This window comes from Larimichthys crocea, chromosome III (genome assembly GCF_000972845.2).
Source record: "Larimichthys crocea isolate SSNF chromosome III, L_crocea_2.0, whole genome shotgun sequence".
Classification (NCBI taxonomy): domain Eukaryota; kingdom Metazoa; phylum Chordata; class Actinopteri; family Sciaenidae; genus Larimichthys; species Larimichthys crocea.
The window spans coordinates 50,313,411-50,341,387 of NC_040013.1; the positions used below are offsets into that span (position 1 = coordinate 50,313,411).

The 27,977-nt window shown below is 40.0% G+C and overlaps 2 protein-coding genes across 4 annotated transcripts; both read left to right on the forward strand.

The window, feature by feature from the left end:
• The first annotated feature begins 4,914 nt into the window (after nucleotides 1-4,914).
• Nucleotides 4,915-10,691, forward strand: LOC104937056 (serine/threonine-protein phosphatase 6 catalytic subunit). The gene is made up of 7 exons (XM_010753201.3): nucleotides 4,915-5,088; nucleotides 6,439-6,534; nucleotides 6,643-6,708; nucleotides 6,789-6,930; nucleotides 7,034-7,113; nucleotides 8,356-8,565; nucleotides 9,751-10,691. The coding sequence occupies exons 1-7, from the start codon at nucleotides 4,993-4,995 to the stop codon at nucleotides 9,997-9,999; spliced, it is 939 nt and encodes a 312-aa protein (XP_010751503.1). The 5' UTR covers nucleotides 4,915-4,992; the 3' UTR covers nucleotides 10,000-10,691.
• A 1,553-nt stretch (nucleotides 10,692-12,244) lies between these two features.
• golga1 (golgin A1) lies at nucleotides 12,245-27,914 on the forward strand. 3 transcript variants are annotated; one of them, XM_010753198.3, is made up of 24 exons: nucleotides 12,245-12,466; nucleotides 13,168-13,468; nucleotides 16,179-16,269; nucleotides 17,283-17,357; nucleotides 18,679-18,776; nucleotides 18,864-18,896; nucleotides 20,261-20,389; nucleotides 20,637-20,806; nucleotides 21,654-21,765; nucleotides 21,864-21,947; nucleotides 22,048-22,173; nucleotides 22,381-22,476; nucleotides 22,807-22,902; nucleotides 23,048-23,143; nucleotides 23,887-24,027; nucleotides 24,213-24,287; nucleotides 24,682-24,771; nucleotides 24,899-25,001; nucleotides 25,480-25,640; nucleotides 25,858-26,016; nucleotides 26,135-26,194; nucleotides 26,409-26,633; nucleotides 26,756-26,842; nucleotides 27,025-27,914. In XM_010753198.3, the coding sequence occupies exons 2-24, from the start codon at nucleotides 13,340-13,342 to the stop codon at nucleotides 27,100-27,102; spliced, it is 2,514 nt and encodes an 837-aa protein (XP_010751500.1). In that variant the 5' UTR covers nucleotides 12,245-12,466; nucleotides 13,168-13,339; the 3' UTR covers nucleotides 27,103-27,914. The 3 variants fall into 3 exon arrangements, with proteins under 3 accessions (XP_010751500.1, XP_010751502.1, XP_010751501.1); XM_010753200.3 differs by lacking the exon at nucleotides 20,261-20,389; XM_010753199.3 differs by lacking the exon at nucleotides 17,283-17,357.
• The last annotated feature ends 63 nt before the right edge of the window (nucleotides 27,915-27,977 follow it).

The following is a 27,977-nucleotide window of genomic DNA, read 5'->3' on the forward strand; positions in this document are numbered from 1 at the left end:
ATATAGATATCTAGCCCATCTCGCTCGCCTCGATTATCGCCGCTTAGGGCTCTATATATCACTCTCTATATATATATATATCTATACTCTATATCCTCTCCATATTCTCCATTCTTCTCTCCATCTGTGGACATGTCTCATGAATGCATGTTACTAAACCAAAACTTCCCCGGATTTTCTGTGCCTGTCGTCAGCAGGTTCTCGTGGGATCGTGGCTGTGCTGTGATCCTGCATGCCGCCACTACATATATTATACTGTTATTATTACTACCCATATCTATTATGTAAATCATTTTTATCATTCATTATATTTCATTGTCATTTTTATCAGTCATTGTACATATGTTTGTGTTGATTTGTCCTTGTACACGTGGACATCCATTGCACGTCTGTCCGTCCTGGGAGAGGGAATCCCTCTCTGTGCTCTTTCCTGAGGTTTCTTCCACGTTTTTTTCCCTGTTAAAAGGCGGTTTTTTGTGGGCAATTTTTCCTCACTCGAAACCGAGTGTCTAAGGACAGAGGGTGTCACTCCCTGTACAGATTGTAAAGCCCTCTCGGCAAAATGTACTTTGTGACTTTGGGCTATACAAATAAAATTGATTTATTTGATTTATGTTAACGCTGAATGCGCTAGCTGAACTATGTTAACATTAGCGACCAATGCTAAAATGAATGCTAATTAACATAACCACTAAGAATTAAATACATGCTAATGTTTAACATGCTAATGTTAACATGCTAATGCTAATTAGCATTAGTCATTAAGAATTAATAGTGTGTCACCGCATCAGCGCTAACATGTTAATGGTAACATGCTATGCTAGCATGCTAATGTTTATGCTAGCGCATCACGCGTTAACTAAATCAAATCAAATCAATTTTATTTGTATAGCCCAAAGTCACAAAGTACCTTTGCCTCAGGGGCTTTACATCTTTACAGGGATGTGACACCCTCTGTCCTTAGACCCTCGGTTCGAGTGAGGAAAAGTTGCCCACAAAAAACCCTTTTAACAGGGAAAAAAACGTGAAGAAACCTCAGGAAGAGCCACAGAGGGGGATCCCTCTCCCGGACGGACAGACGTGCAATGGGTGTCACGTGTACAGGACAATCAAACACAAACATATTGTACAATGACTGATAAAATGACATGAATTATAATGAATGATAAAATGATTACAGTAATAGATATGGTTGTAATAATGACAGTAATAATATATGTAGTGGGCGTCATGCAGGATCACAGCAGCAGCCACGACCACGAGAACCTGCTGGACGACAGAGACAGAAACTCCGGGAGTTTGGTTAGTAACATGCATTAATGAGACATGTCCACAGATGGAGAGATATGAGAGATATGGAGAGATAGAGATATAGATATATATATATATAGAGGAGATGAGATATAGAGAAAATTAGAGAGATATATAGGAGAGATGGATATATATCTATATATATATATATAATAGAGAGAGAGAGAGAGAGAAAGATATAGAGAGATAGAGAGAGAGAGAGATAGAGATAGAGATAGAGAGGAGAGAGAGAGAGAGAGATTTCGGTAAGGGAGATGTGTGCATCTTCACCAATACCGTGCCTGGCTGGCATAACCCTCGGTGGGGTCCCCCGGCAGTGTAATCCTATGGCAGCATAACTAAGGGATGACCTGAGCCAGCCCTAACTATAGGCTTTCAAAAAGGAAGTCTTAAGTCTATTCTTAAAGGGTTGACCGGTCTGCCTCCCGAACCCAGAAAGGTAGTTGGTTCCACAGAAGAGGAGCCTGATAGCTGAAAGCTCTGGCTCCCAATCTACTTTGGAAACTATAGGAACCACAAGGAACCCAGCGTCCTGAGAGCGCGTGTTCTAGAGGGGTAATAAGGTTATGAGCTCTTTTAGATAAGATGGTGCCTGACCATGAAGGCTTTGTAAGTAAGGAGAAGAATTTTAAATTCTATTCTAGATTTAATAGGTAGCCAATGCAAGGAAGCCAAAATGGGAGAGATGTGATCTCTATCTGGTTCCTGTCAAACACGTGCAGCAGCATTCTGAATTAACTGCAAAGTTCTAAGAGACTTATTGGAGCAGCCTGATAACAAAGAGTTACAATAGTCCAGCCTTGAAGTAACAATGCGTGGACTAGTTTTTCTGCATCCGCCTGAGAGGACAATGCGTCTGATTTTGCGATGTTACGTAAGTGGAAGAATGCAGTCCTCGAAATTTGTTTTTATGTGGACGTTAAAGGACAAATCCTGATCAAAAACAACTCCAGGATTCTTTACAGTGGAGCTGGAGGCCAGGGTGATCCCATCTAAAGTAACTAAGTCTCTAGAAAGAGAGTTTCTGAGGTGTTTGGGTCCAATTACAAGACTTCAGTTTTGTTGAATTTAACATCAAAAAATTGTGTCATCCAACTTTTTATATCCTTAAGGCATGCTTGGAGTTTAGTTAATTGATTGGTTGCATCAGGCTTGATCGATAATATAATTGGGTGTCGTCAGCATAACAATGAAAATTGATAGATGATTCCTAATGATGTTCCCTAAAGGAAGCCTATATATAAACTGAATAGAAGTGGTCAAGTACAGAACCTGTGGGACTCCATGACAAACTTTGGTCTGCATGGAGGTTCTCATTGACGTGAACAAACTGAATCGATCTAAAAAGTACGATTTAAACCAGCTTGGGCGGGTCCTTTGATGCCATTCGATGTTCCATTCTCTGTAAAAGAATTTGATGGTCAATGGTGTCAAATGCAGCACTAAGATCTAACGACAAGTACAGAGATGAGTCCTTTGTCTGATGCCATTAGGAGGTCATTTGTAACTTTGACTAATGCGTCTCTGTGCTTGATGCACTCTAAATCCGACTGAAAATCCTCAATAGACTATTGTTATGGAGAAAGTCACACAGCTGATTAGCTACAGCTTTCTCAAGTATCTTAGACAGAAAGGGAGGTTTGATATCGGTCTGTAGTTGGCTAAGACCTCTGGGTCTAGAGTGGGCTTTTTAAGAAGGGTTTAATTACAGCTACCTTAAAGGACTGTGGTACATATCCTGATAATAAAGACAGATTAATCATATCCAATAACGAATTACTAACTACAGGTAAAATTTCCTTGAGCAACCTGGTTGGGATGGAGTCTAAGAGACAGGATGACGGCTTAGGCCAGAATGATTAAGTTTTTGGAGAAGGTCGATGGGGAAAAACAGCTCTAAATACATATCAGGTTTTACAGTGTTTCAGAACTTGCTGTATCAGAATGCAGATCAATGTCTGTTGAGGGCAAGGGTGATGGATTTTGTCTCTAATAGTTATAATCTTATCATTAAAAAAGCTCATGAAGTCTCATTGCTACTTAGACCTAAAGGAATAGATGGTTCAGTAGAGCTGTGATTCTCTGTTAGCCTGGCTACAGTGCTGAAGAGAAACCTGTGGTTGTTCTTATTCTCCTCAAATTCTCAACTATTAATGGTAACATGCTAAATATACAGGCTAATGATAATTGCTATCGCGTCACCGCTCATGCTAATGTTAACATGCTAATGCTAAAATGCTATGTTTTGCTAGCACATCAGGGTTTTCTGAATAAAGAGCACTAACGTGTACATATACGTAACATATTTACATACTATAGTACACATGTATGTGTGTGTGTATATATATATATATGTGTGTGTGTGTGTGTGTGTGTGTGCGTGTGTGTTGTGTGTGTGTGTGTGTGTGTGTGTGTATATACTATTCTGATTTTCTATATATGTTCACGTGTAATGTACACGTTAGTGCTCTTTATTCAGAAACCCTCATGTCACATCTACATTTCAGGATCTGGTTATTATAGACACAGATTAAATGTTAAATATAAATATTTCAATATTTATCATCACAGTAACAGTGTTACACACATTAGTGGCTGTAAACACTCAGCATTAGAAAAATACATACGTTGGTTTGGTGCTTACATAAGGAGTAAACATTTATAATCATCACTTTAAAAGTTACATACGTTGTTTTTGGTGCCTGTTTGTTTCCCAGATATATTAGTGTGTGTGTGAATGGGTGTATAAGAGACATTAACTTAAAGAACTTTGTAGAAAGGCGCTTTATGAAGTTCAGTCCATTTCCTTGTATTAGTTTACGGGCAGATCTGCCTTATCCAATATGGCGGCGACGTCGACGTACGATTCAGCGCTCAATGCGGCGTCTATGTATATATGTCTATGTATATGTGTGTCTGCCTTGATGCTCGTAAAGGTGTCGCACTGTCAAACCCCCCCAGTGTTTACTGCCCCCTCTAGTGGTTACATTGTGTAATGACACCCACAGCCAATAATATTGTGCCGGCAGACTGTCATGGTTTACGAGCTGTTCGATTTTTAAGCAGCATTACAGTACTGGAAAGTAGATTTTTTTTTCAGCACTTTTAAACTTTTGTATGATTAAAAGATAATAATCAGCTCTCCTAATTACATGAATGTGGTTTATATAACCAGTGTTTACGATGTCCAACTGCGTATTTGTGTGCTGTACTTATTTTATCTTTAATATTAATAAAGTGGGGTTATTTGTTTATTCAACAACATATTTATCTCTCTCTTTCTTCTTTAAAAATAAATCTGCTTTTATTCTTCGCTGCCAGTGAAATCAAATATTTCCAAACGGTGGGTTGTAGTTACTCACTGTGAACGCTAAAGGGCGTAAACACTCTGTGCTACCTGTTGGCGCCACATGTATCAAGCCAGACACAACATCATAGTAGAACTTCCGGTATGAACAATCAAAATAAAACTTCCAACGAAGACAAATTCTAATATTACTGCGGAATATTGTTGTTTCTTCATTCTGTTTTTGATTGTCATGTTGCAGCCTGGTGTCTGGCTTCAATAAGTCCCGGATTAAAACGATTAAAAGCCACAGGTTCCGCTGGTGGTAGATGGCAGCAGAGGGTCAAACAGAAAGCGGGCGGTGAAACTCTGTCAGGTGTTGCAGGAAGTTGCGCATGACGGCTGGCTGGGAAATAATGGCGCCTCTAGATTTGGATAAATATGCAGAGATTGCGAAGCAGTGTAAATACTTGCCAGAGAATGACCTCAAGGTAAACGTGACTCAGCGTCCGTGTTTTATGACGAGGCTGTGGGCTTAGCTCGTGATGCTAACGTTAGCTCGCCGCTGTTTGTGTTGTTACGGCGTAATTAGCTCGCGTTAGCCTTAGCCAGCTAGCACGTTAGCTTTGCTGACTACACCAAACCCGTTTAGATATTGTTTAGCTTAGCAACAGCAGCTAAATACACGTCCAGCTATGTGAAGTGTGGCGCGTTAAAGAAGCGGGCATGAGAGCGGCTCTGGCTCCGGCTCCGGCTCTGTGTGTGACAGTGACCGGAGGTGCGGACTGTCAGGACGGCGTGATGTCAGCTGATGTTTACTCCGTCTGCATGTGGTTCATGTAACACGGTCCGTCTGTTTACGGACAGACTGACACAGCTCACTATAATGACACCTCCAGTGTCAGCACCGAGTTTATCAGCGCACAGTGTACTTTAGGTTTATGATAACACTGTAATGTGGATCATCAGTAAACGTGAATATTCCGATGTGGTCATGTTGTGAGCAGAGTTTGGAGCAGTGTGCTAACTGCAAAGTCATCATTTCACTTCATGATAACAATAGAGGCAATATGTGGCACCATATTCTCCAATAATAATAATAATAATAATGTACACTGTATTATAACAGCTAAAAACTCAGGTCATAACTTACACTGCACATTCCTCCTTTCTTATTTTGCACCAAATCAACACTGCCAGTTTGCTGTATGTACTTTTGTACAATATATTTTTATTTACTGTTGCTATTTTGATATTTTATTATGTATAGATTGTTCTTCTTTATATTTTTATTCTTATGTTGTCTTGTCACTGTCTGAAATGCTGCTGCTGCACTGTAATTTCCAAGCCTGGGTTAAATAAAGTCTATCTATCTATCTATCTATCTATCTATCTATCTATCTATCTATAATAGCTGGATTCTAGTGTATTCGTTACACAGGTAGATCCCCTCATATTAATATTAATAACACACGTAATCTGACCGAGCAGTCAATGCCAGCAACACTTTACATTTGTCATAGTTTGATCCTGCTCATAGACAGAGCCCAGCTTCATGTTCCAGCCCCTCACTGTGAAGTCTTCTGAATATTGAACATATTATTCCGTTTGCCCTCCACGTTTTAAATCCAAGATGAAGTGTGGTACCTTAATATTTTGCAGCGGTGCAGTGTGTGTAGGATGATGCCTGTGGAACTTTTCCTGGACCATCGACACTCCAAACATTTGATTTTAGTTGTTTCAATAAAATGACGTTCAGTCAGAACATTTGGAGGCAAAACACTGAACGCTCCTGTCATGAAACCCACAGCGCTCACGTCTGTGTCCTGTTTTCTGTCCAGAGGTTATGTGACTACGTGTGTGACCTGCTGCTGGAGGAGTCCAACGTCCAGCCCGTGTCGACACCTGTAACAGTATGTGGGGACATACACGGACAGGTACAGATCCACATGTCTGAGCATGTGCACGTGTTTCCTGATGCCGTACACACACATCCATCACACGTGACGATGCTTGCTCTACATTTTCATCTCTTTGTGTTTCAGTTTTATGATCTCTGTGAACTCTTCCGAACTGGTGGCCAGGTTCCAGACACAAATTACATATTTATGGTTTGTACATTGAGATCACTTTCTTTCTGTTGAACTGGTGTTCTCACACGGTGTTACTAACACACGTCTGCCATCTGCAGGGCGACTTTGTCGACAGAGGGTATTACAGTCTGGAGACGTTCACCTACCTGCTGGTGCTTAAAGCCAAATGGCCCGACCGCATCACGCTCCTGCGTGGAAACCATGAGAGCAGACAGATCACCCAAGTTTATGGCTTCTATGGTGAGATCTGACTCATGACACAATGGTTACTATTTAAAAACTTCATGAACAATAATCACACACTTCTGCTTGAAATAAATAAATGTTGTTATTTGTCCTGCAGATGAGTGTCAGACCAAGTACGGAAATGCAAATGCGTGGCGATACTGCACCAAAGTGTTCGATATGTTAACAGTTGCAGCTGTAAGTATGGAGCTGTGTCTGTGCGGTGTGTTAACTTGTTGTTCTGAGGATCCTGTTTCTTCACAGAGAGCAGCTGAACTACTAGCACTGAACAGCACTTTGTGGTGACTGTGATGTCCTGATACACATACATGCTGTTCCTTCCCCTGCTCTTAAAAGCTGCTGCATGTGAAAGGGAAGAGTCTCTCTCTGTTGTGGCCACCATCGTTCTAACAGAATAGAATAGAATAGAATAGAATAGAATAGAATAGAATAGAATAGAATAGAATGCCTTTATTGTCATTATACAAGTACAATGAGATTACAAGCCCCCCATAGTGTGCACACATAAATAAACAAGTAGAGACATGCACAAACAAAACCACCACAACAACTACCCCTATACCACTATATATATATATATATACCACTATATCAAAAACTACTAAGTGCAAGAATTAGGTAAACAGGCACATATCAGCAGCAGGTATGACAATAAAGTGACTGGTGTGACTGACAGCTGGTATTTTGTTTGGATTAGATGGACTAGATCTTGTCTCAAAGACAGGATGGACACTTTTTAAGATCTTAGGAGTGGAAAACAAATCAAAGACAGCAAAACATTTCACTCCTTCATTGCGCCACTGACACATTTTAAAAAATCATCCCAGAACTGAGCCACAGCCATTTATATACACTCAAAAAATATGATCATCAATAGTGAAACTGACTTTTTCATAATGAAATATGTAACTAGTGACCACAGTTTCCCAAAGTCATGTCTGGGAGTTATTTGTTGGTATTCATTCAGCTATGGGTTTACCAACATCACATCCTTTAGATCCTTTAGATGACATTGCCTGTAAGTGATAGCTTATTGAAACGTGTGTCTCTGATGACAGTATAACATATGGACGTTGTATCTGTGACATCACCCACAGGTCTCTGAAGAGTTCAGTGTGGAGACTCTGCCTCGAGGCTAATCTAAAAATAGCCAAAGACATGGAGCTGAGGCCAAAACAGTTTTTTGTACCAGGCTGTAAACATGTTTATTTCTGCTGCGGAGACATTTTAACATGGGGACTTATGGAGACTGACTTATTCAGTAGCCAGTCTCAAGTGGACGTTTCAGGAACTGCATTTTTTTTTGTCTTCCCAAACTTGAAACCCCCACTTCGCCTAGTTACTGTTGTTATGTAACATACAGTTTGTGTGGCCAAACAGAATCTGATATACCTGTGTGATGTCCTTATGTACTCTCAGCTGATGGACGAGCAGATCCTGTGTGTCCATGGAGGCCTCTCCCCAGACATAAAAACTCTGGATCAGATTCGAACCATTGAGCGAAACCAGGAGATCCCACACAAAGGAGCGTTTTGTGATCTGGTGTGGTCAGACCCCGAAGACGTGGACACCTGGGCCATCAGCCCCAGAGGAGCTGGCTGGCTCTTTGGTGCCAAAGTCACAAATGAGGTATGTCACACTCATGTTGATTGACTTGCAGTGACTGCACACATACACATTAAAAACAATGCATACAGGATGAAACTTTGCTGCACAAAATAGTTTCAAAGGTTCCACAGTTTACTGTACATACAGTACGTAACATACTTATACAGAATTGGGTAGTCTTTAGTGAAATCTAACATTGTAACTGCACAAACTGTAAATCTTTTATCATCCTGACACCTAACTGTGTTTGTAAAAGCACAGTCCAAACCCGACTTAATTCATGTAGGCCAACATCAAGCATTGACAGTAAATAGTATTGTCAGTGTTTATAAATTGGAAAGCTACAGTGGACTTTAGTTCATCAGCTACAGATGCGTTTGCTGTCTCTAAAGGCACAAAGCTCAAATGTAGCTTCAGTCAGTGAGCTCAGGCACAATACATCAGTTCTGACCTCTGGATTCCAGCTGACAGGGTGTGAGCAGCGTTTGTTTAGCTACCAGAGAGCCTGAACATTCACATCAGGGGCACATACTTTTCGACAATGACAGTAGGAAAAGCACATGTCTACTGTACACGAGAAAACTTTGAAGAGAGTGTGACAAGAGTTTTTAAGATTTTGCAAAGACTATCGCAGTGCAAATGGGAGAACATGTGAGTTTCATTTTTTTCCCCCGATGGTTCTAGAGAGAGCACACCTATTGGTTGTTCAAAGTGTTGATTAAACATCACTATTTTTTCAACTGAGCCTGAAATGTGGGATAATATTCAACGCGTTTGATTTTATATGACGAAAAAGACTAAAGACAGCTCAGACCGAGTTTCATGGCCATCAAACCATCAAGATGACGGGTGTGACAACAGTGAAATCGTTTGAAAAGTCATCTGGTGTAAGGGCGGCAGGAGCTGCTTCAGTTTCAGGGACCTGGTATTCATGCTGGCTCGCTGTTACCGGGACACTTTTTCCCGTTATCATTATTGTTATTAGCTGTCAAAATGTCTGCTGGGAAACAGCGAGAACGATGCTCACAAATGTCTGCGGTCAATTCTGCTTATTTTTTTAAGAAGCTAAACTTGCAGTGGGACAAATTAAGTGTAATATTAAATATTAGACTCCTGACAGCTTTAATTACGTTTGGCTGCTGTTTGTGTGTAAATGTTATTTTTCTCTCCTTCTTTTGTTTCTCTCTCTCTTCTTAAAAACTGCAGTTTGTTCACATCAACAACCTGAAGCTGATCTGCAGAGCACATCAACTCGTCCACGAAGGCTACAAGTTCATGTTTGACGAGAAGCTGGTCACGGTGTGGTCGGCTCCCAACTACTGCTATCGCTGCGGCAACATCGCCTCCATTATGGTCTTCAAAGACGCAAACACAAGAGAGCCAAAGCTGTTCAGAGCAGTGCCTGACTCTGAAAGGGTCATTCCACCTCGAACAACAACACCTTATTTCCTGTAAGCAAATGAAAACTAAATGAACACAGCCATTAGTTCAGTGCACAGATACCAGATTCTGGGACAGTAGCATCAGCGGCACCTGTGTACCCATATGAATTTGTATATTACATTTCGTGTATTTAGAGCATTTAGACATTTCCCGGTGCCAACTGTCAGTTGTTATTCCCACTTTGACATTTAATGCCATTAGTCTGCAGCGTAATGACAGACTGAGTTACAGCGAAGTCTCAACAGTGTGGCTGTGCTGTTGAGGTGTTTTAGAGGAAGGATTCAAATGTTCATATTTATAAATATCCGTTTCACTGAATAAAATTCACTCTGCTGAGCAAACTGCAGGTGCAGTGTTATGTACAATGTTTCAATTTGTTTTGTTTTTGTAATGTATTAAAGATGGCTGTAAAATCATAAACCACTGCACAAAAGCATAAATTGCATCTATTCTGACAAATTTCAATTGAGTTAGTAATTGTAAGTAATTCATTGAGTACAGTTGACTAACTGTAATTCTGTGATCTTATAGGATGTAAACCGGAGAGTTTGTGTATAAAAAATGACCATATCTGTTTATTCAAAATTCCAGTATTGTTAAGCCTGTGGTACCTTAAAATATTATCTGTAATTGCCAGATTTGAATAATCTGAAGAATCAGCTCTTGTAATTATTATTTTTCTCTGTCACCATACTGTTTTTAAATAAAGAAATACAAAAGTAAAAGGTTCAGCAGACATCACTTCCTGTCATGGGGGACTGAGTAGTTTGATGAATCTGCATTCATTTTGCAGGACTGCAGATAATTTGTTTCCCTATTTAATTGATGATCAGTCATTAAGTCATACAGGAACATCTGTTGAGGTTGACTGGTATCTTGCTGTAGTACCCAGACATTGTCAATGGTCAGGTGTGTGTAGCCTCTCCAAGGGGCTTCTTAAGGCATGTTTGGGGTTCATTGTGTCCCATCAGAGTGGTACCTAACCTGGACACATTGGTATTTAGACTGTGTAGATAAAAATGGTTGTAGTCGCTGCGAGATCGCCCACAGGTTTCCGAAGAGCTGTGAAGCTCAGAATGTGGTGGTTGGTAGTCCTGCCTCCACTGGCAAGAGGTGGAGTGTTCGTGGAGCTTAGGTGGGATGAATGAATCCTGGTTGCTCAAACAAGCCACCTGTGTTGGCACCCACATGTCAATCAAACAGCCATGCTCTTAATTTTAGATATAAAAATATATAAATTCACCCTCAGTACAGTTGTCATGAGCGGGGAAATGCACTATAAAGGCCCAAACTTCTGTAAACATGTTTATTCTGCTGTGAAGTTGGACACTTTAACATGGGGGATCACTGTGATTCACTTCTGGAGCCAGACTCACGTTGACTTCTCATTGTCTCTCAGTTTGTTACATAACCTGTAGCTGATTATCTTAAAGATTAATTCAGTTACTATATTTTACCAGACAGTTGTCTCTTGACACTGAACTGTTGCTGAACTAAGCAACCTGTGTGTCTTCAAGAAACTGCTGTTTAGAATTGGACATTTTTTAAACCATGTTTGCTCCATTGTTGTTCATTTGTTAGCCATATCGGTTGCTGCCTGGGCTTACCAGTAAATCTATCTTTGCGAGTAAAGATAAAGCACATAATTTCCCTATTAGAGCACAGACAATATTAAAATATGCCCTCTCACACCATCACAAAACACAAACAAAACAGCTTTGTGCACCAAAGTAGGGAGTAATCTTCATAGTAGCTTTTGAAACTATTCATGCAAATACCATTTCACTGAAAATAGCTTTTCATAAAACAAAAATAGTCAGACACAATGTCCAGAAACATTTGCAGAATTTTACTATGTTCATAAGAACACTCTGAATACAGTCATGTAGGGCAGGAAAAGGCATGTGATATCAGAATCAGAATTAGAAATTGTGCAGGTGCAGACATAAACATAAAAAAATAAATATTTAAAGAATTTTCTATCTATCTATGATAGATAGATAGACGTGTGTATCTATCTATAGACACTGTCGGTGGTGATGGAATAAATATTGTGCAAATATATATAATGTTGTGTTCTGTGACAGTTGCTGCTGGGTGTATATATTAATAAACCGATTCTATTACGTGATTGTATCTGGAGTTAAGACAAATATAAATATATCTGTCTACATGTGGCGCTGTTAGTTTTGGTGCCTCTAGGTGGCGCATGTTGCCAGCGACATTCCGACAGCGCTCACTCCTTCCAGCCAATGAGCGGAGGGCACGGCCGTGACGTGTACAGTCATCTGTGCTGGGTGATTACGTGTAGCTCACCAACTAGCAGCAGCTAGCTTGTCAGACGAGACGAGTGTCCGGGGAGTTCGTGTCGACTGTCACACGGATAGATATCCTCTGAGCGCACACAGCTGAAAGACGAACACACAGCCACTGAGCACCCGAAAAACACCGCGGACTGTATTTTATCCAAGTTAATACGGTAAGAGAAAGGCGACTTCAGTGAACGAGTGAGCTAACGACAGCTAACATCACCCCGTTAACTCTCATTGTTGTGGCTAGAAGAGCTAGCTGGCTGTCTGTCAGTCAAAACATAGTCTGACAGTGTCATAGTCCGTGTAACACCGAGGACACATGACAGACAGAGAGTTTACTCTGCAGCAGTCTGCGTCCCAACTTCTCCACACACCAGCAGCTAGCGTTACAATGTTGACTTACTGTAGTCCAGTCTATGGACTACAAACCCTAAAGCTTCATTCCAGTGCAGTCATTGTTTAGGATTCAATGTGTATAAGCTGAATGGAAAGTACATGAAATGTCATTCAGTGTCTTAACATGTAGAGGTCTGCGTCAGTTCACAGTGCAGAGAGCAGCATTCAGGAGGTTGTCATGTGCTTTTAAAAGAGGAAAGATCAGCAAATATTGGGACTACTTTGGGGAAACATGTTGTCTCCAAAGCCACAGTGACAGATTAGTTTGACAAATAACAGAGAAAAATCATCTATCAATCTGCAAACGATATTTTGAGATAGAACCACTACCAAAATTAGCAAGCATCTGTCTTTCCATCACTCGTGTGTCAATAGCCTGACTATTATATGATGACAATAATGAATGGAAATGGTAGGACTCATGTGACATGTGAAAAGTAAACACTCTTGTCAATCTTGTCTTCTTTTCCAGATGTAGCAGAATGGGATCACCGGTACAAACCTGTCTCGAGTGGCACTGCATAAGGACCCAACTCTGTCTCAGCCACCACGACACAGAGCCGTAAATTCAATGCATTGCACGAAGTTACTCACTCTCCAGAAACTGCAGATTTCACTCAGATAGAGACGGTGAGAGGACCAACATGTTTGCCAAACTGAAGAAGAAGATTGCAGAAGAGGCAGCCACTGCACCTCGGAGTGGCGTCCGTATACCGCGCACCATCAGCAAAGAATCCATCACCTCAGTGGGGGCAGACTCTGGGGATGACTTTGTAAGTACTGTGGTTTGTAGATGGTTTGCCACATCTTTGGTGCATAAGCAATTATTGAAAGTAGTTAGGAAATTATGTTAATCAGAAAATAAGCGATAGATATACTTGTTCCTAAAACTAGTTGGCAATCAAAAAAAAAAAAAAAGAGAAAAATGAGAAGTCACCACATAATTAATAGTTACTGATAAAAGCCCCAGTGGAAAAAATTACTTGTAAAGAGAGATGGACCGGGCTGTGCTCTTCTTCTTTAGTGTTCACATCAGTTAAACACACACTGCTGGCTATTGTATCGGCATCTGTCTCTGTATGTTCATATATATTTGCTTTTGGGGGCAGTAGTTGGTTAGAATTATGGTTCTTTAAATTAGCACTTCTACTACTACTACTACTACTACTACTACTACTACGTCTCTGGTTTTTAAGGGGTACACTTAAAAGAAACACATTTTAAAAATCCAGAGTCTTTTACCCTTATACACCAAAATGAGTGAATTGTCACCATTCTTTTTCACCTCTCTGCTTTTTCTCTAATGTGTCACGTTTGATGCCATTAACATGCTGGAAAATATTATGTGTATATATGCCTCTGTCACATATTTCAATATGTTGTTGTATACACAACAACATATTGAAAATGATGAGTGACAGAGGTGTCAGCAACCTTTCTCAACCTTTCTCCTTATCTCCTCTTCCCCTCAAATCAGGAGAAGCTCCCATATACTGTTAAAAATGATAAATGTTCTTGGCTATTTACATGCCAACTTCTGTAACCTTAGCCTGGAGGAAAAATGAGTATGTCCTCACAGGTGTTATGTTTCTAGCCATGCCGAAGCTGATGAATAGCAATGACTACTCCAGAGTCATTTGACTGGGATGTGAATGCAGATTGTAGCGTCTCCCACTAAAGACAAAAGCCAGATGTTAGTGGGTGTTAGTGGTGTTTTTGTCTAGTGAGAAAGGGCTTTAGTCTCTAGTATAGGTCAAGACTTAAAAAGTCTGTATTCTGAATTTACAATTCATTTCATACAACTTGATGGCATCTTTCATTCCACTTCCCTGCCAGATAAATGCCCACGTCTCTTACTCAAATTCCACGTCCCTGTTTGCAGCGCAGGCTGACTGAAGACTGCCCGAGCCGACACAACACAGAGAGATGACTGTTTTGCACTGATCAGATTCTCACAGACAAACCAGGAATTTAAATTTAATCAGCTGTGGCCAATCACTTTTTTTTCTCCTAAAGCACTTGAGCTATTCTGAGCACAGCAGTCTCTATAACAAATGAGCTATGATATGTTGAAAAAAGATTTCTCATTCACAACTCAGGGAAATGTTTTTAGATATAAAAGTCTCATTCTAATGTAATGTGACACATAATGATTCTTACTTTCAGGTGATTATACACATGAAAACATACTTATAAATATTATATTCTATTTCTGCCATATTGTGTAAACGGACACATGTCTATAGACCACCATACGAGGCAGCACTATGATATTTAGGCCAGTTGTTTAAACGTAAGAGAAACTGCTGCATTTGTAATCTCCTCTGTGACATATTTCAATGTGGTCACTACCAAATGTATAGATGTCATTAGTGTCACATCTCCATCAATAGGTGCATAATGAGGTGATTCATTTAAACCCAGACATAGTGTCAATTCTAAAAGCCACAACACAAAAACCTGAAAGCTGTTTTTTTGTTTACGAGTACATAGAAAGACACAACATTTTATTAACTCTCTTAAGAAGTTTTAAATGTCACATTATTTTCTGAATGTCTCATTTTATCAAAAATAGTAGGTAGTAGTAGTAGTAACTTTGGTCATGCTGTGATTCCATTACACTGTTGTAAGCTGCTGTAATGGGAAAAGATCAAGGAACAATAGTGATCAAGGATGGATTTTCTTGTCATTCTGGAAAGTCACAGAAAAGTCCTGGAATTTCAGGGCGGTACTATAATTGGTTTTTGGCTGTCTTTTGAAATAGTCACCAGTCAGGCAGTTTTAGGTAACATGGCTTGGAATGGGGATTACTTTGTTGCTCGGTCTCCATTGTATTGATTGCATGCAGGCATGCAGTCTTAAGACCAACCAGTACAACATGAAGCCTTGTTGATTTATTTCAGTTTTCTGCTGCTCGTTTTATTGTGAGCTCTGCAGTGCATATAGTGATATTTTTAGAGTTCGCAATCTGTCCTCTCTATTGTTTTCAAGAGCTTGTAAAGGGAATCCATCTCTGTTCAGTAGTGCAGTCCCTCACAGGGGAAGCCAGTCTCTTGAGGCTGTAGCACCATCTCAGTTGCACTTGGTTAAATAATTTAGTGAAGTCGCTGAGCAGCAATACTGCTAGCTGATATGTGACATTGTGTTTCTGGTGCAGTGAATAGTTAATAATGTGGGTGCTGCAGTTTACCACGTCTGTTTACATGACACATTCTAGGTATTCCATTCCTTTCTACATACATTTCATATATATTGTGATTCCTGCAGATGACTACATAAATACCTCTGACAAGTGACTAGTGCAACAGCAACGTAGTGTGATTAATGGAACTCCTTTCTGTCATCTAAAACATGTCCAGGCACTTCCCAAAATCTCTTATAAGTCACCATATTATGAAAGTAGTCAGTAGAGCGATAACTTTAAACTCTGATCATGATGAATATTGTCTGTATGTGCGTGCGTGCATGTGTCTGTGTGTTCAGGCATCTGATGGCAGCAGCTCCAGGGACGACCTGCCCACCCAGCTCCTCAGAAGGAATGATCAGATCCGGAAGCTGGAGGCCAAGTTATCAGGTAGGACGTGTTAGATGAAGGTCAAGCAACCAGAGCAGTTCAGCCTGAAGCTCTCAGGAGTAAACTCTACCCCAGATCAGAGAAAGTTCAACCCAAGTACAGCTTGTTAATGATGTAAAAAATGCTCATTATTGGAACGGTCAATAGATTGTCACATTCCAAAAAAAACATCCAAAATCTGTGCAAACCACAGATCAACCATCACAACCACAATAAATGCAAAGCAGTTTAATTTCTAATTGCCTGACCACACATTTCTATTGATGGGCTTCTCTTACCACACATCACCGACTCATCTAAACAAACATTACACACATAATACTGGGTTAAAAACTGGTCTTGTTAGTGAAACTTCAGTGTCACTGGTCAAACAAGATCCTGCCAGGAAGCAGCTTGGAGCTGGTATGTTCCGTGACACTTTCATTCAGTTCAGTTTTGCAGCACATACCAGCAGTTATTTTTCTTGTTAATGGTGATTTATATTGATGTCTCAGAATGAATATGAGAATGTATTGCTGTTGAAATGTTTGCTGGGTGTACAGTGGGAAAAAGTCTAATATATATTTGTAGTTTGAGGGTGTTTTTCCCCTCCTCTACTCGGTATAAAAACTCTTTCCTTTGGGTACTTGATGTGACTTTGGGCCCCGAGAAAAGGTTAAAGGTTGCACATGTTCATACAGCCTTTTAACCAATATGGTTTTCTGACAGAAGAAAATCATTAATAGTTTTACCTTCCATTATTTCTCAACCATGTTTTCCCTTTTGCTTTCTCCCTCTCCTTTTGATCACTTCCTCCCCTGCCTCTCTCTTTATCGTCATCTGCCTGTTCCTCCTTCCTGTTTGTGTTTTGTGTGTGTGTGTGTGTGTGTGTGTGTGTGTGTGTGTGTGTGTGTGTGTGTGTGTGTGTGTGTGTGTGTGTGTGTGTGTGTGTGTGTGTGTGTGTGTGTGTGTGTGTGTGTGTGTGTGTGTGTGTGGTTGATACCCCATCCCATCACCCTACTTCCCAACACTAGACTACGCTGAGCAGCTACGAATTATGCAGAAGACCAAGGACAAGCTTGAAATTGCGTTAGAAAAGCATCAGGATTGTACGTACCTCTACTCTCCTCCCAATTAGCTTCCTTTCTTTCATCTGTCTGTCAGCTATAATAACCATTGCTAGCAAATCATCACTTCTTCCCATGAAGATCTTTTTTTTTTTATTCTAGATACTAACATCATGGGCTTTAGAGGTTTGCTTTGGGAGCACTGAATGCTTTTAATCCAAAAATCCACCCTCAGATCTTTGACATTATCAGCATCTGTTACTTTGTTGGTCTACCCACTTTCCCTCAGTTTGCCCCAAATGATTTGGACCGGTTTATTTATATATCTGTATATAAGAAATATAGTGTAACTGTTATGCATTTAGCTTGCTAGCTACTCTAGTTATAGTTCTGAACATTGGGGTGATCATTGCACCCATACCCTCTATTTAAATATCAACATGTCTTATAGCTGTGGAGAAATTGGTAAATCTGCCTCTTATGATGGATTTGTCTGTCTCTTTAACCCCTCCTCCCTAAAAGCCCACTTTCACCTGATTGGCCAACTTCCAGTTGTGAGCACCACTTCATAGAGATGGGCAACCCCAGGATTTTTCAAGTTTGATATAATACTTTCTGTTTTATACTGATCATTTCTTGTGCACATGATTGTTTTTCTCCAAATTAAGATCTTTGTTATTGGCATATTGTCGTAAAATCTTCAGAGCACATTTATACTCCCTGAAGGATGTGCAGCATGTCAACTTTCTCTCAAAATAACTTAGATCTTTTTGGGACTTGAATGACCCCGCAGTGCTCCACAGAGCTGACTTTAAACGTGTATGACATTGTAAAGAACTACTGATTATTTACATGTATTCTCAAGTATCAAGTATGAAGGCTGTGAGAGTAGTAAAGTGGTTTGTTGTTGGTCCTATCTGGTACTTTAGTGATGTGATTTAGTGATGCTAGATTCCTCACTCGAACCGAGGGTCTAAGGACAGAGGGTGTCACTCCCTGTACAGATTGTAAAGCCCTCAGAGGCAAAATGTACTTTGTGACTTTGGGCTATACAAATAAAATCTGATTTGATTTGATTTGATTTAATTCAATTTGATGCGTCTTTAGGGTGGATTTTTTGTTCTTAGGTCACACACAGGTATTGCATTGTTGATGTTGTAGTTCTGATTAGTTGCCTGCATCGCTTGTCTTTGCTTGTCTTTGCCTCTGGGATAAACTCTCTTCTTAATTAGACTCACAGCTACTAACGGTGCCGCTGCCTTTGCTATTAAATATTTCTGTTCTTTTTGGTTGCATACAAACCTCTCTGTGTGGTTTCCATCTTTCCCTCTTTTTTTCTCTCCGTCTCTCTTTGACTGTCCAGTATCCATAAAGAAACTTCAAGACCAGAATGAGTCTCACCAGGCCAGCAGGACCAAAATGGCAGAGGGGATGACTTTAGCACTGGAAAAGAAGGATCAGGTAAACACCTCTCTGTCTCACTTATTATATCCTCATACTCCTCATTGTTGCACTGTGCACTCATCTCTTTCTGCCCTTCACATGCAGGAATGGATGGAGAAGATGGCCGCTGTGGAAAAGGTAAATCTTTTAATCTGTCTTTGGTGACTTTCAGTAAGAAGCTAATATGATGATATTGAATATAACATGGTTGTAAAGTAGTTTCATGGCAACTTATGAGGTCATTGATCCTATGTATGGCAAACACCTAACAGTTCAAGACTTAATGTGGTGCTTTCACACCTAACCTATTTGATGTGTTACATTTGAATTCTGGAACATTTGTCTGAGTAGTTTAGTTTGCTTGGGCTCGTATGAAAGTTGTCTGAGATCCCCTGAAACGGACGGTCTTGGTGTGGTTTCAGTTGAACTCTGGTGTGGTTGAAAGCAAAGCAGATTAGCAACATGATTTTATGGTAGCAGATATGTAATATTAGCTTGAATTCAAAAGCCAAAAGATTGTGAGCTGTTTAGAAAGTAGTCTCTTAATCCAGGCTATAAATTATAGTCTTTGTTATTAAAAATTAGGATTACACTGCTATTTAGATGTTTTTAAATGAACAGTATTTGTAAGATCATTTGTAGGGATGGATTGATAAGGTTTCTTCACTGTCATTACAGATACAGATTATTAGTAATGAGGGAAACCGATAACTGATATTTAGAACTGAAAAACAGAAAATTGCAGTAAAAATCTAATTCCTAATGAAACTGTAAAGATTTAGAATAACACTCTGTCAGTTAACTGAAACTTTAAATAAAGAAAACTAGTAAAACGTGTTTCTGTGCCTGTCTTTACTTAGTAGTTGTAGTTCAGCAGCAGCCTGTGGTGCAGAAAGCAGAGTTACTCCAGTGAGACTGCATTCGAGGAAGGACTCAGTTTGAATGGACATTGTAGTTCACTGGATTTCACTAACAAAGTGCATCATTTGGAGACTGTGGTGAAAGAGTGACTGATTAAAAACCATCACTTTTGCTGCATTTTCAGTGGTGTAACTGGGAAACTAGGCATGCTTGTTATCATAGAAATGGATCATAGGATTGTGATGCTTATTGCAGCGATATCTGCTGCCTTTCCTTGGAAACAAACCTCCAATCAGATTGTGCTGTGGGTGGAATATTTGGTGAAACTACAGAGTGGTTGCTACAGACGGAGAGAGGTGGCTGCATCAGAACCATTTTTGAATGAATTTAATGATTAATAATTCTGACATTTATAAAAATGCTGAATATCTGTGACGATGCGAACGTATACATGTCACATACATGACAGTTGAGATTTGGATTTTCCCTCTGAAGTCAGAAAGTGAAAAGTTAAAACACAGGTGTTGTACTTTGTGGCTGTAAAAGCAGGTGTGAAAGCACACATTTGGTTTTGTTGAAACCTGCACACAACTGAAAATGGACATTTCCATTGGTTTACTATAACTGTTGTGTTTGTTCAGGAGAAGGCTGGCCTGTCAGCCCGGCTAGAGGAGATGATGGAGCAAAGCTTAGCACTCTTCCAGAAAAGGGATGACCTGGATGAACTGGAGGGCTTTCAGCAACAGGAGCTCGCTAAAGTTAAACACATGGTGCGTACGCATGGAGTCGAAGTGTTGGATTTGCAGCACTTATAAACTGTGATGCAGTTTTTATCACTTTGAGATGAAATAGAAAATTGGAGATGATCTGGAAAGAGCTTACAGCCAACTACCCTTTGGAGTAATCTGAGCTTCAGTGCAGGATAGGATATTCTCTTTGGCATTACATTTGTTTGAAGGCACTTAGTTGAGGTGTAATTTGTTTGATTATGACAAGTTTCCCATTCATGTCTATCAGTTGCTGAAGAAGGAGGAGCAGATGAGCCAGCAGGAGCGGGAGCTTAAGCAGAAGGAGGCTGAACTTCAGTCGGCAAGGCGAGGGCTGTCTGAGACTCGGGGTAAACTCCGGGCGCTGGAACAGCAGCATGAGGAGAGCTGCAGACTCAACTCTGAGCTTGAAATAGAGCGGTAAGAAGAAATGCAACAGGCACTATCAATATTCTTTATTTATTCATTTATTATGCTCTTATAGACAAAAACCTGTTTTAAATCTGACATCTTTATTTTTTAATACTACATTCATTTGAAATTGATATATTTGTAGCCAAAAGTCTCAGGTAGTAATCATATGAAGGAACAGGAACACGTAGAACATTTTCACTGATAACTGACATATTTATGCATTAGTAGTAAACTTATATTGACATACCACTTGCTGAGGCCATCATGCGACAGAATCAGTCATCGCAGCTGGCCAACGTTTGATCCGTTCATTACTACAATACACTTTGTACTCATGGGTCGGACCACACACGTCTCTGAACTTGGCAATAAAGTTTCTTGACGGTGTCTCGCATGGTTGCGTTGACAAAATGTGTTACATCAACACCTGGCAAAGTACTCAAACCTGCTTATGCTGTAGTTCCTGCTACATCAGATGTCTCCTGGATCACATTTTGCCATGATGACACACACACACACACACACACACACACAAACACACCACAGATTTATAAGATTAAAACAATATGGTAACAAAAGAACTGGTGTGCCTCAAGATGCCAAATTAATTAGTCAGCTCTCACAAATGTATATGTATGATAATGAAATATATTTTAAATATGAAATTCATGTCGTAAGTAAAATCTATTTAGTATATGATTTGTCCCATATGTAAGAATCGTTATACTGTTATTGTGAGCTAAGCACATGCAAATTCAAAGTTACTTTACTCTAGAAGTTCTACACTTGTATTTGTTGTTGAGCTCTGGTGTTTGTGAAAGAACACTCACTACATGTCGTTGGATTTGTGCAGAGAGGAACTGCTGCTGCTCAGAGAGGAGGCAGACAAGAAGATCAGTGAGCTGGAGGGACAATCCCAAGAGCTGCAGTCAGTCATTCAGCAGGTCTCTGAAGACTTCCAGAAAGTGAGTCCTGGGTACAAGCTGCACAAGCTACACTCTCCTACTTAACTAAAGTTATTAACACTATGTATTCATAAATCATTTGTCATTTTGTTTTTCAGTCACAGAGTATGGTGTCAAATTTAGAGAGGTCCCTCCAGGAATTACAGACAGAACATGACGACCTGAAATTGCAACGACAAAAGGTCAGAACATCGTCAAACTAGAGCTTCGCCATCCATATGTCTAAAAGTGTAGTCCTATCAGGATTTGTAGAATTTAAAAAGAAATTTGTCTTCCCATCAGGCTGCTGTAACGGAGGAGGACAAGGAGCGCTTGTTAACAGACCTCCAAAAGAAAGTGACTTCTCTGGAGAGACGGCTGCAAGGGAACCTAAGCCAGGACGAGCACCTACAGGAGCTGCTGCAGGAGGTGAAGAACACTGAGAGCAGGGTGTAGTGTAGGCCACTGTTTGTTGGAACCTTCTACCTTATTTGATCAATTAAATACATCTGATCATGTTGTGGTCTTAGTTGGGTCTTGTTGATATAGGGAATGATATCCAGACATTATATTTAATGTTGGGAAAGATACAGAAGCTAGATCAGGCATTTTTCAGTGCAGTTGTTTCCTTTTCAGAAATCAAGCCTGGACCAAAGCCTGGAAGAGACCAGAGCAGAGCTGCTGGCAGTTCGGACAAACCATGCTGATACAGTCAGCTCTCTGGAGGCACAGGTAAACTAATGCATCTCTTACTTAACCTCTGACTTATGGTGAAGTCCCTGCATCATTTATCACCAAATGTGCAAAGCCCTGATTATAAATAAATATAATTTCATAAGTAGAATGATAACTGCTAAGATATTTACTCATTGTGGCAAATCACCAAGGTGTCATTTCAGTTGTCAGATTCGTCATTTTAAATCTCATTACCTGCAAAACAGTTTTTTTCTTTCATACCTAAAACAGGTTAAGTTGTTAAAAGGAAAAAAAGATGTCATAGTGAAAGTAATAAGTGAGTGTCACAAAATGCCCTCCAACTGTGTCTCTTCTGTCTGACCACAGGTATCCAAAATGAGCTGCAGCATTGTAGAACTGCAGACCCTTCTCCGACACAAAGAAGAATCCTCCAGAGCCTACAGAGAGAGAACAGACACACAAGTAAGCAAACAGACATTGTATGGCAAGAATATCCAACTAGTTGATTTAACTTTAATGTGTCTGGTTCTCTGACTTAATAGGAAATAAACAGATTACCGTTGATGGCTGATGATGTTGATCACATTGTTGTTTTTTTCTGTTTCAGATAGCTAATCTGGAGCAGCAGGTGCTAGACAGTAATGAGAGTCTGAGGAGTGCAGAGCAGCAGATCACAGAGAAACAGCAGCACATGGATAAACTAGTGAGTGCAGTCGTGTTTTATTGAGACAGATGGAGGTTAGAGTAGACAGATCAGTCTATAAATGTCTTGTTGGAAGACGCTCTCTGACTTTCTGACAGCTCCTTGATATTTCCATGATATCTAATACTGTGTCTCGATGATTGTTGTTCAGGAATACAACCATCTTCACTTTAAAGTTATTGAACACACTCTCTGGTGAATATATCGCCAGTTGTGAGTGTCACTATATTAAATAGGCCTAACAGTGTTTCTAAAACGTTTTACACCATGTGCCGCCTCAGAAAATATCAGTAAGTCCCAACTTTATGACAGATGTTAGGAGGCAGGTTTATTAGTAAACTAGTAATAATATTTCTTGTTGACTGTTGTTGAATCCTGATTACATTCCAGTAATCTAATAGTGTTTTTTTATTTTGAATTTTGAAGTGTTTTTATTGAAATTTGTTTACATTTCATCTCAAAAAAATATTTCTACCTTTCTCCTTCATGCACCACTAGAGGGAGGGTGTACCATAGTTTGAGAACCAGTGTAATAGAATAAGCTGTTGATATACAACATGTACCCATTTATTAAATGTAGAAGAATTAAAAGAAAGACGTGTTGCCAATAAAAACCTGAAGTTATCCGTGTACATTCGTCCTGTTTGAGGAAGAATATTGATTTTCAATATAGTCAAAATCAAGTTAAAGTGAGTTTTTTATGTGTAAGTTTAACAAAGTGTTTGTATGTGTGGTTTGTTTAGCAAGGAGAGTGGAGTGCAGAGAAAGCGTTTCTAGATCAGCAGCTATGCTTGTTGGAGCAGCAGAGGCAGGAGAAGGCCAGCCGCCTGGAGGAAAGCATCGCCTCTCTACAGACAGAAAGACAGACGCTGCAGGACAGAGTGGTGTGTTCTGCTCCCGTTTGTTACAGATTTATTTGTAATCTAGACTATGCAGCTGTAGTATATGCTGTTACACTGAGAGACGTGAATTAACAGGACAAACGCTTAATATTAATGTTTTAATTGCAGTGAATTGCAGTGACCAATTTACTCTGCGTTGATTAATACTTTCCCATCTTGTGTACTAGGCTGATCTGGACAAGCAAAGGGACAAGGCAGATTCCACACTGAGGCGGCAGATAGAAGAGCTGGAGCAGTGCAGGGTAATTTACATTAAACTGAGTTTTTATAGTTTAGAACTATTCAATTTCTATAAGGGAGTCATCCCAAAGGGATCAATAAAGTGTAGTCTAAGTCTAACTCATATACTCTTTGCTGATGTTCATTGTTAGTAAATATGAACAAATAATGGGAAATAATCCTGTTTCAACTATTCAATACTGAAGTCTGTAAATATATGGAGTAATAATGAAAATCTCTCTCTGAACACGACTTTGCACATGTTATCCAGTTGTAGTCTTTATAAACAGCCATACATATAAAGCGTTATTTACTTTCACCAAAATTGTCAGATCCATGAGAAATACTCTGTAGACAGCTTAAAAAAAAAGAAAAGATTTTTGTATTTGTTGTCTCATTCTTGATGTGTTCCCTCAGGCGGAGCTGAACAACCGGCAGACAGTGAGCACGGAAATTGCCAAAGCCCTCGAAGAAACCAGACAACAGAAGGAGGAGCTACAAACACAGGTCTGTGGGGAAACATGCATCATGTCTTCAAAAAACACACACGTATTTTAATTAATAAGTAATTCAGAGCCAGCTAGTCATTCTGTGCTTGTGATGTGTCATGAAAAGTGTTTTCACTTATTGTCAGGTTGGAGAGCTGACCAGATCGCTAAAGAGCTCAAGGCAGGAACTGTCCACAGTCACTGAGAAGCTAATACAGAGGGAGGAGGACATCAGAACACTCCAGAATGGTACAAACATACGCACAAAAACATTTGACATCCTTTAAAATCTTTACTATGCTACCATTTTGTGATGACAACTTTAAGTTTCTTCATTGTGTAGTGTTAGACTGAAAATCTAACCCTACACATTTTATTACAAATCAGATGTGGTCAATTCAGCATGGTGAGAAGTGACGTGATAACATTTAGTTATATGTTACATTTATTAAAGATTTGTGGATGTTGGAAGGCTTATTGGGTATGTCAATATTCCTGAATAGATGTTATCCTAAATTGTAAGATAAATAATATTAGTGAATCTGTGAACATTGTACTTATGCCAGCTATCTAAAAATAGTGGCACTGGCATTTGAATCCATTTTGGAAGTAGGCAAAGAATGCCAACAATATCTTGGAACATTTCACAATTTGGGTAATTTATTTTAACCTTTTCATAAAGTGATTTTGTCACGTAAACAGTCATGTGTATTCGTGTGTGTTACAGAGGTGCAGCAACAGCAAGCATCACTGGTCCAGTTGCAGGAGGAGGTGGAGCGACAGCGAGCCCAGATGGAGCAGATGGAACTGGACAAAGACTCCCAGCTGAGCAGCCTGAGGGAGGAGCTGCACAGTCAGACACAGCAGTTAGATGGCTGCCAGGCACGGGTTAGTCAGAGTCAGAAAATATTCATGAAAATATTTTCATATTACATATGTTCTCATCTGTCTTTGGTATTTCAGAAGGTAAACTCTTTGTATATATTCTGATTATATATCTTCAAACCTATTTTCTACTCCAGTTTGTCTAAAAAGCTTCATTTCAACTTATGTTGCTAATCCAACATGAATTAATGGTTAGTGTGGTTTCATATGTGCTGTCCAGATCTCATACCTGGAGGTGGAGGTGGAAACGCTGACAGAACAGCTTCACTGCCCTGAAGTGTGTGAGGAGGATCACAACGGCAGTGTGACAGTGGACGATTTGGATCACATTCAGAAAGTCAACCGAGATCTGGAGCAGCAGCTCAGCGACAAGAACAGGGTCAGCGACCTTTTGACTCCCATTCTGGTGTTCCTCTAGCTTTTAATAAAATATCAGTGCCAGCTTCAAGCTGATACACCGACCACTACACATAAAACACACTGATGTTGTTTTGCAGACCATCAAGCAGCTGCAACAGAGACTAGCAGAACTGAAGAGAACGCTGCAGAAAGAACTGGTGAGACACAGTGAATCTTTTGTTCTGACAATATGTATGCAAACTGAACAGAAGTACTGACTGCTGCTTTAAAATTACCATACTGTTGAATCAACTCCTCTACAAACATTAGAGACTATTGCAGGAACATTGGGTTAGATTGTTCCACATCGTACAGAGCTTCATATTTTTGTGTTCACTGACTAAAAATATAAATTAATATCATGCTCTGTAGAAACTAAAGCCTGAGTCAGAAGCTGAAGCAAAGGAGAAGGTGCCAGAAAGCCGAGCAGAAAAACACGAGAGGGTTTGTCCAGACCCACCGCCAGCATCCACCCCGAGCCCCCCAACCTCCAACACCACGGTGACCAACACCTCAGACCTCAACGACTCGCGAGAAATCAACTTTGAGTATCTCAAACACGTCGTCCTCAAGTTTATGTCATCCAGAGAGGCTGAGGTAAGTCCTCATTGTTAGCCTCTTTCAATTCAACACCCAAGAAGAAGTCAATCAAGCTTTTGACTGACAGACCTGAGGTCTGTTACAAACCCAGTCTGAATTTGTGTGTCTTGCTCCGTCAGGCATTCCAGCTAATACGAGCTGTATCTGTGCTCCTGAACTTCACTCGTGAGGAAGAGGACATGTTGAAACAAACTCTGGAGTACAAGGTTGGTGTTTATTCACAGTCACTGTATTCAGACTTCAGAATGTTTGAGTTTATGTAAAAGTTAAGGGTATCAGATAAGGAGGTCTCAAACTTTTACACACCACTTACACTAAAACCAGAAAATGTGAGAAATGTCTCTATTGTGCACTAACTTTGCGTTGCCTTGTGATTTGTGTGTTCTAGATGTCCTGGTTTGGATCCAAGCCTTCTCCAAAGGGGATCATCCGGCCTTCAGTCTCAGGTGCATCACACTGGAGCTGATGAACAGAAGAGAATTTAAGCAATGCAGAGAAAGGAACTAATGGACAAACGTCCTGGTGGAAAAAGTCCTTCCTCTGTGGCTGCCATCACTGAGCAGGACTCTAGCTTTAAACTTTGAACAGTCTCCCACAGCTTTCTCTGGCTGTGTGGGGAGGCCTGTTGTTTTTTTTCTGTGGGGACAGAGATGGGTTGCACAGTATGTTTGCGAGATAAATGACTTCATAATCAGTTGTTGATTTTAAAACAACATTTTTCCTTGTCAATGGTTAAGGCAGGTAGACTGGTGATAGAGATAGAGGTGAAAAGGACAGACACATGATTCACACTGGCCCTGACGTATGACACAAATCAGACATGATTTTATTTGGATCATAAAGAAATAACAGGCTGACTTGACTGTTATTTTAAGAACTGCCTCATACTATGTACAAGTCTGGTGTTTTTGTTGGAACAAAAAGCAGTGTGACTTGTCGTGACTGTCTTCACATCCAGCATCCAGCCTTTGATTGCTGAAGGACATTTTAGCCTGTCACTTTGTTTATCTTTTAATTTTAAATCACAGAGGGCTTCTTAATGAAAATGTGTCATTAACTGATCTGTACAGGAGACTGAAGCTGCTTTGGTTTCAGTATGAGTGAGAATTTATTTAATATTACCTGCCAAATGGACATAAATGGTTCATATTTGTGTCAAAGGATCTAAATGAGTCTCTTTGTCATAAAGGTGCCATCAACCATTTTCTTTCCAGGAATAACAGCACATCTTTATTATCTGTTGAAAATATTAATGATGGCATATAATATGGCATGAAATATTTGTCTCTATGTATTCCAGGGAAAAGAATTCAGGCCGGAGTTTCTGTCCAGTAGCAGCCT

Bases quoted from the DNA above. Each gene is read 5' to 3' on its own strand.
- LOC104937056 (XM_010753201.3), top strand. From the start codon at position 4,993: ATGACGGCTGGCTGGGAAATAATGGCGCCTCTAGATTTGGATAAATAT. The intron at 6,535-6,642 runs GTACAGATCCAC...TTTGTGTTTCAG, and splicing joins GTGGGGACATACACGGACAG to TTTTATGATCTCTGTGAACT. The intron at 8,566-9,750 runs GTATGTCACACT...TAAAAACTGCAG, and splicing joins GTGCCAAAGTCACAAATGAG to TTTGTTCACATCAACAACCT.
- golga1 (XM_010753198.3), top strand. From the start codon at position 13,340: ATGTTTGCCAAACTGAAGAAGAAGATTGCAGAAGAGGCAGCCACTGCA. The intron at 17,358-18,678 runs GTACGTACCTCT...TTGACTGTCCAG, and splicing joins GTTAGAAAAGCATCAGGATT to TATCCATAAAGAAACTTCAA. The intron at 23,144-23,886 runs GTGAGTGCAGTC...TGGTTTGTTTAG, and splicing joins AGCAGCACATGGATAAACTA to CAAGGAGAGTGGAGTGCAGA.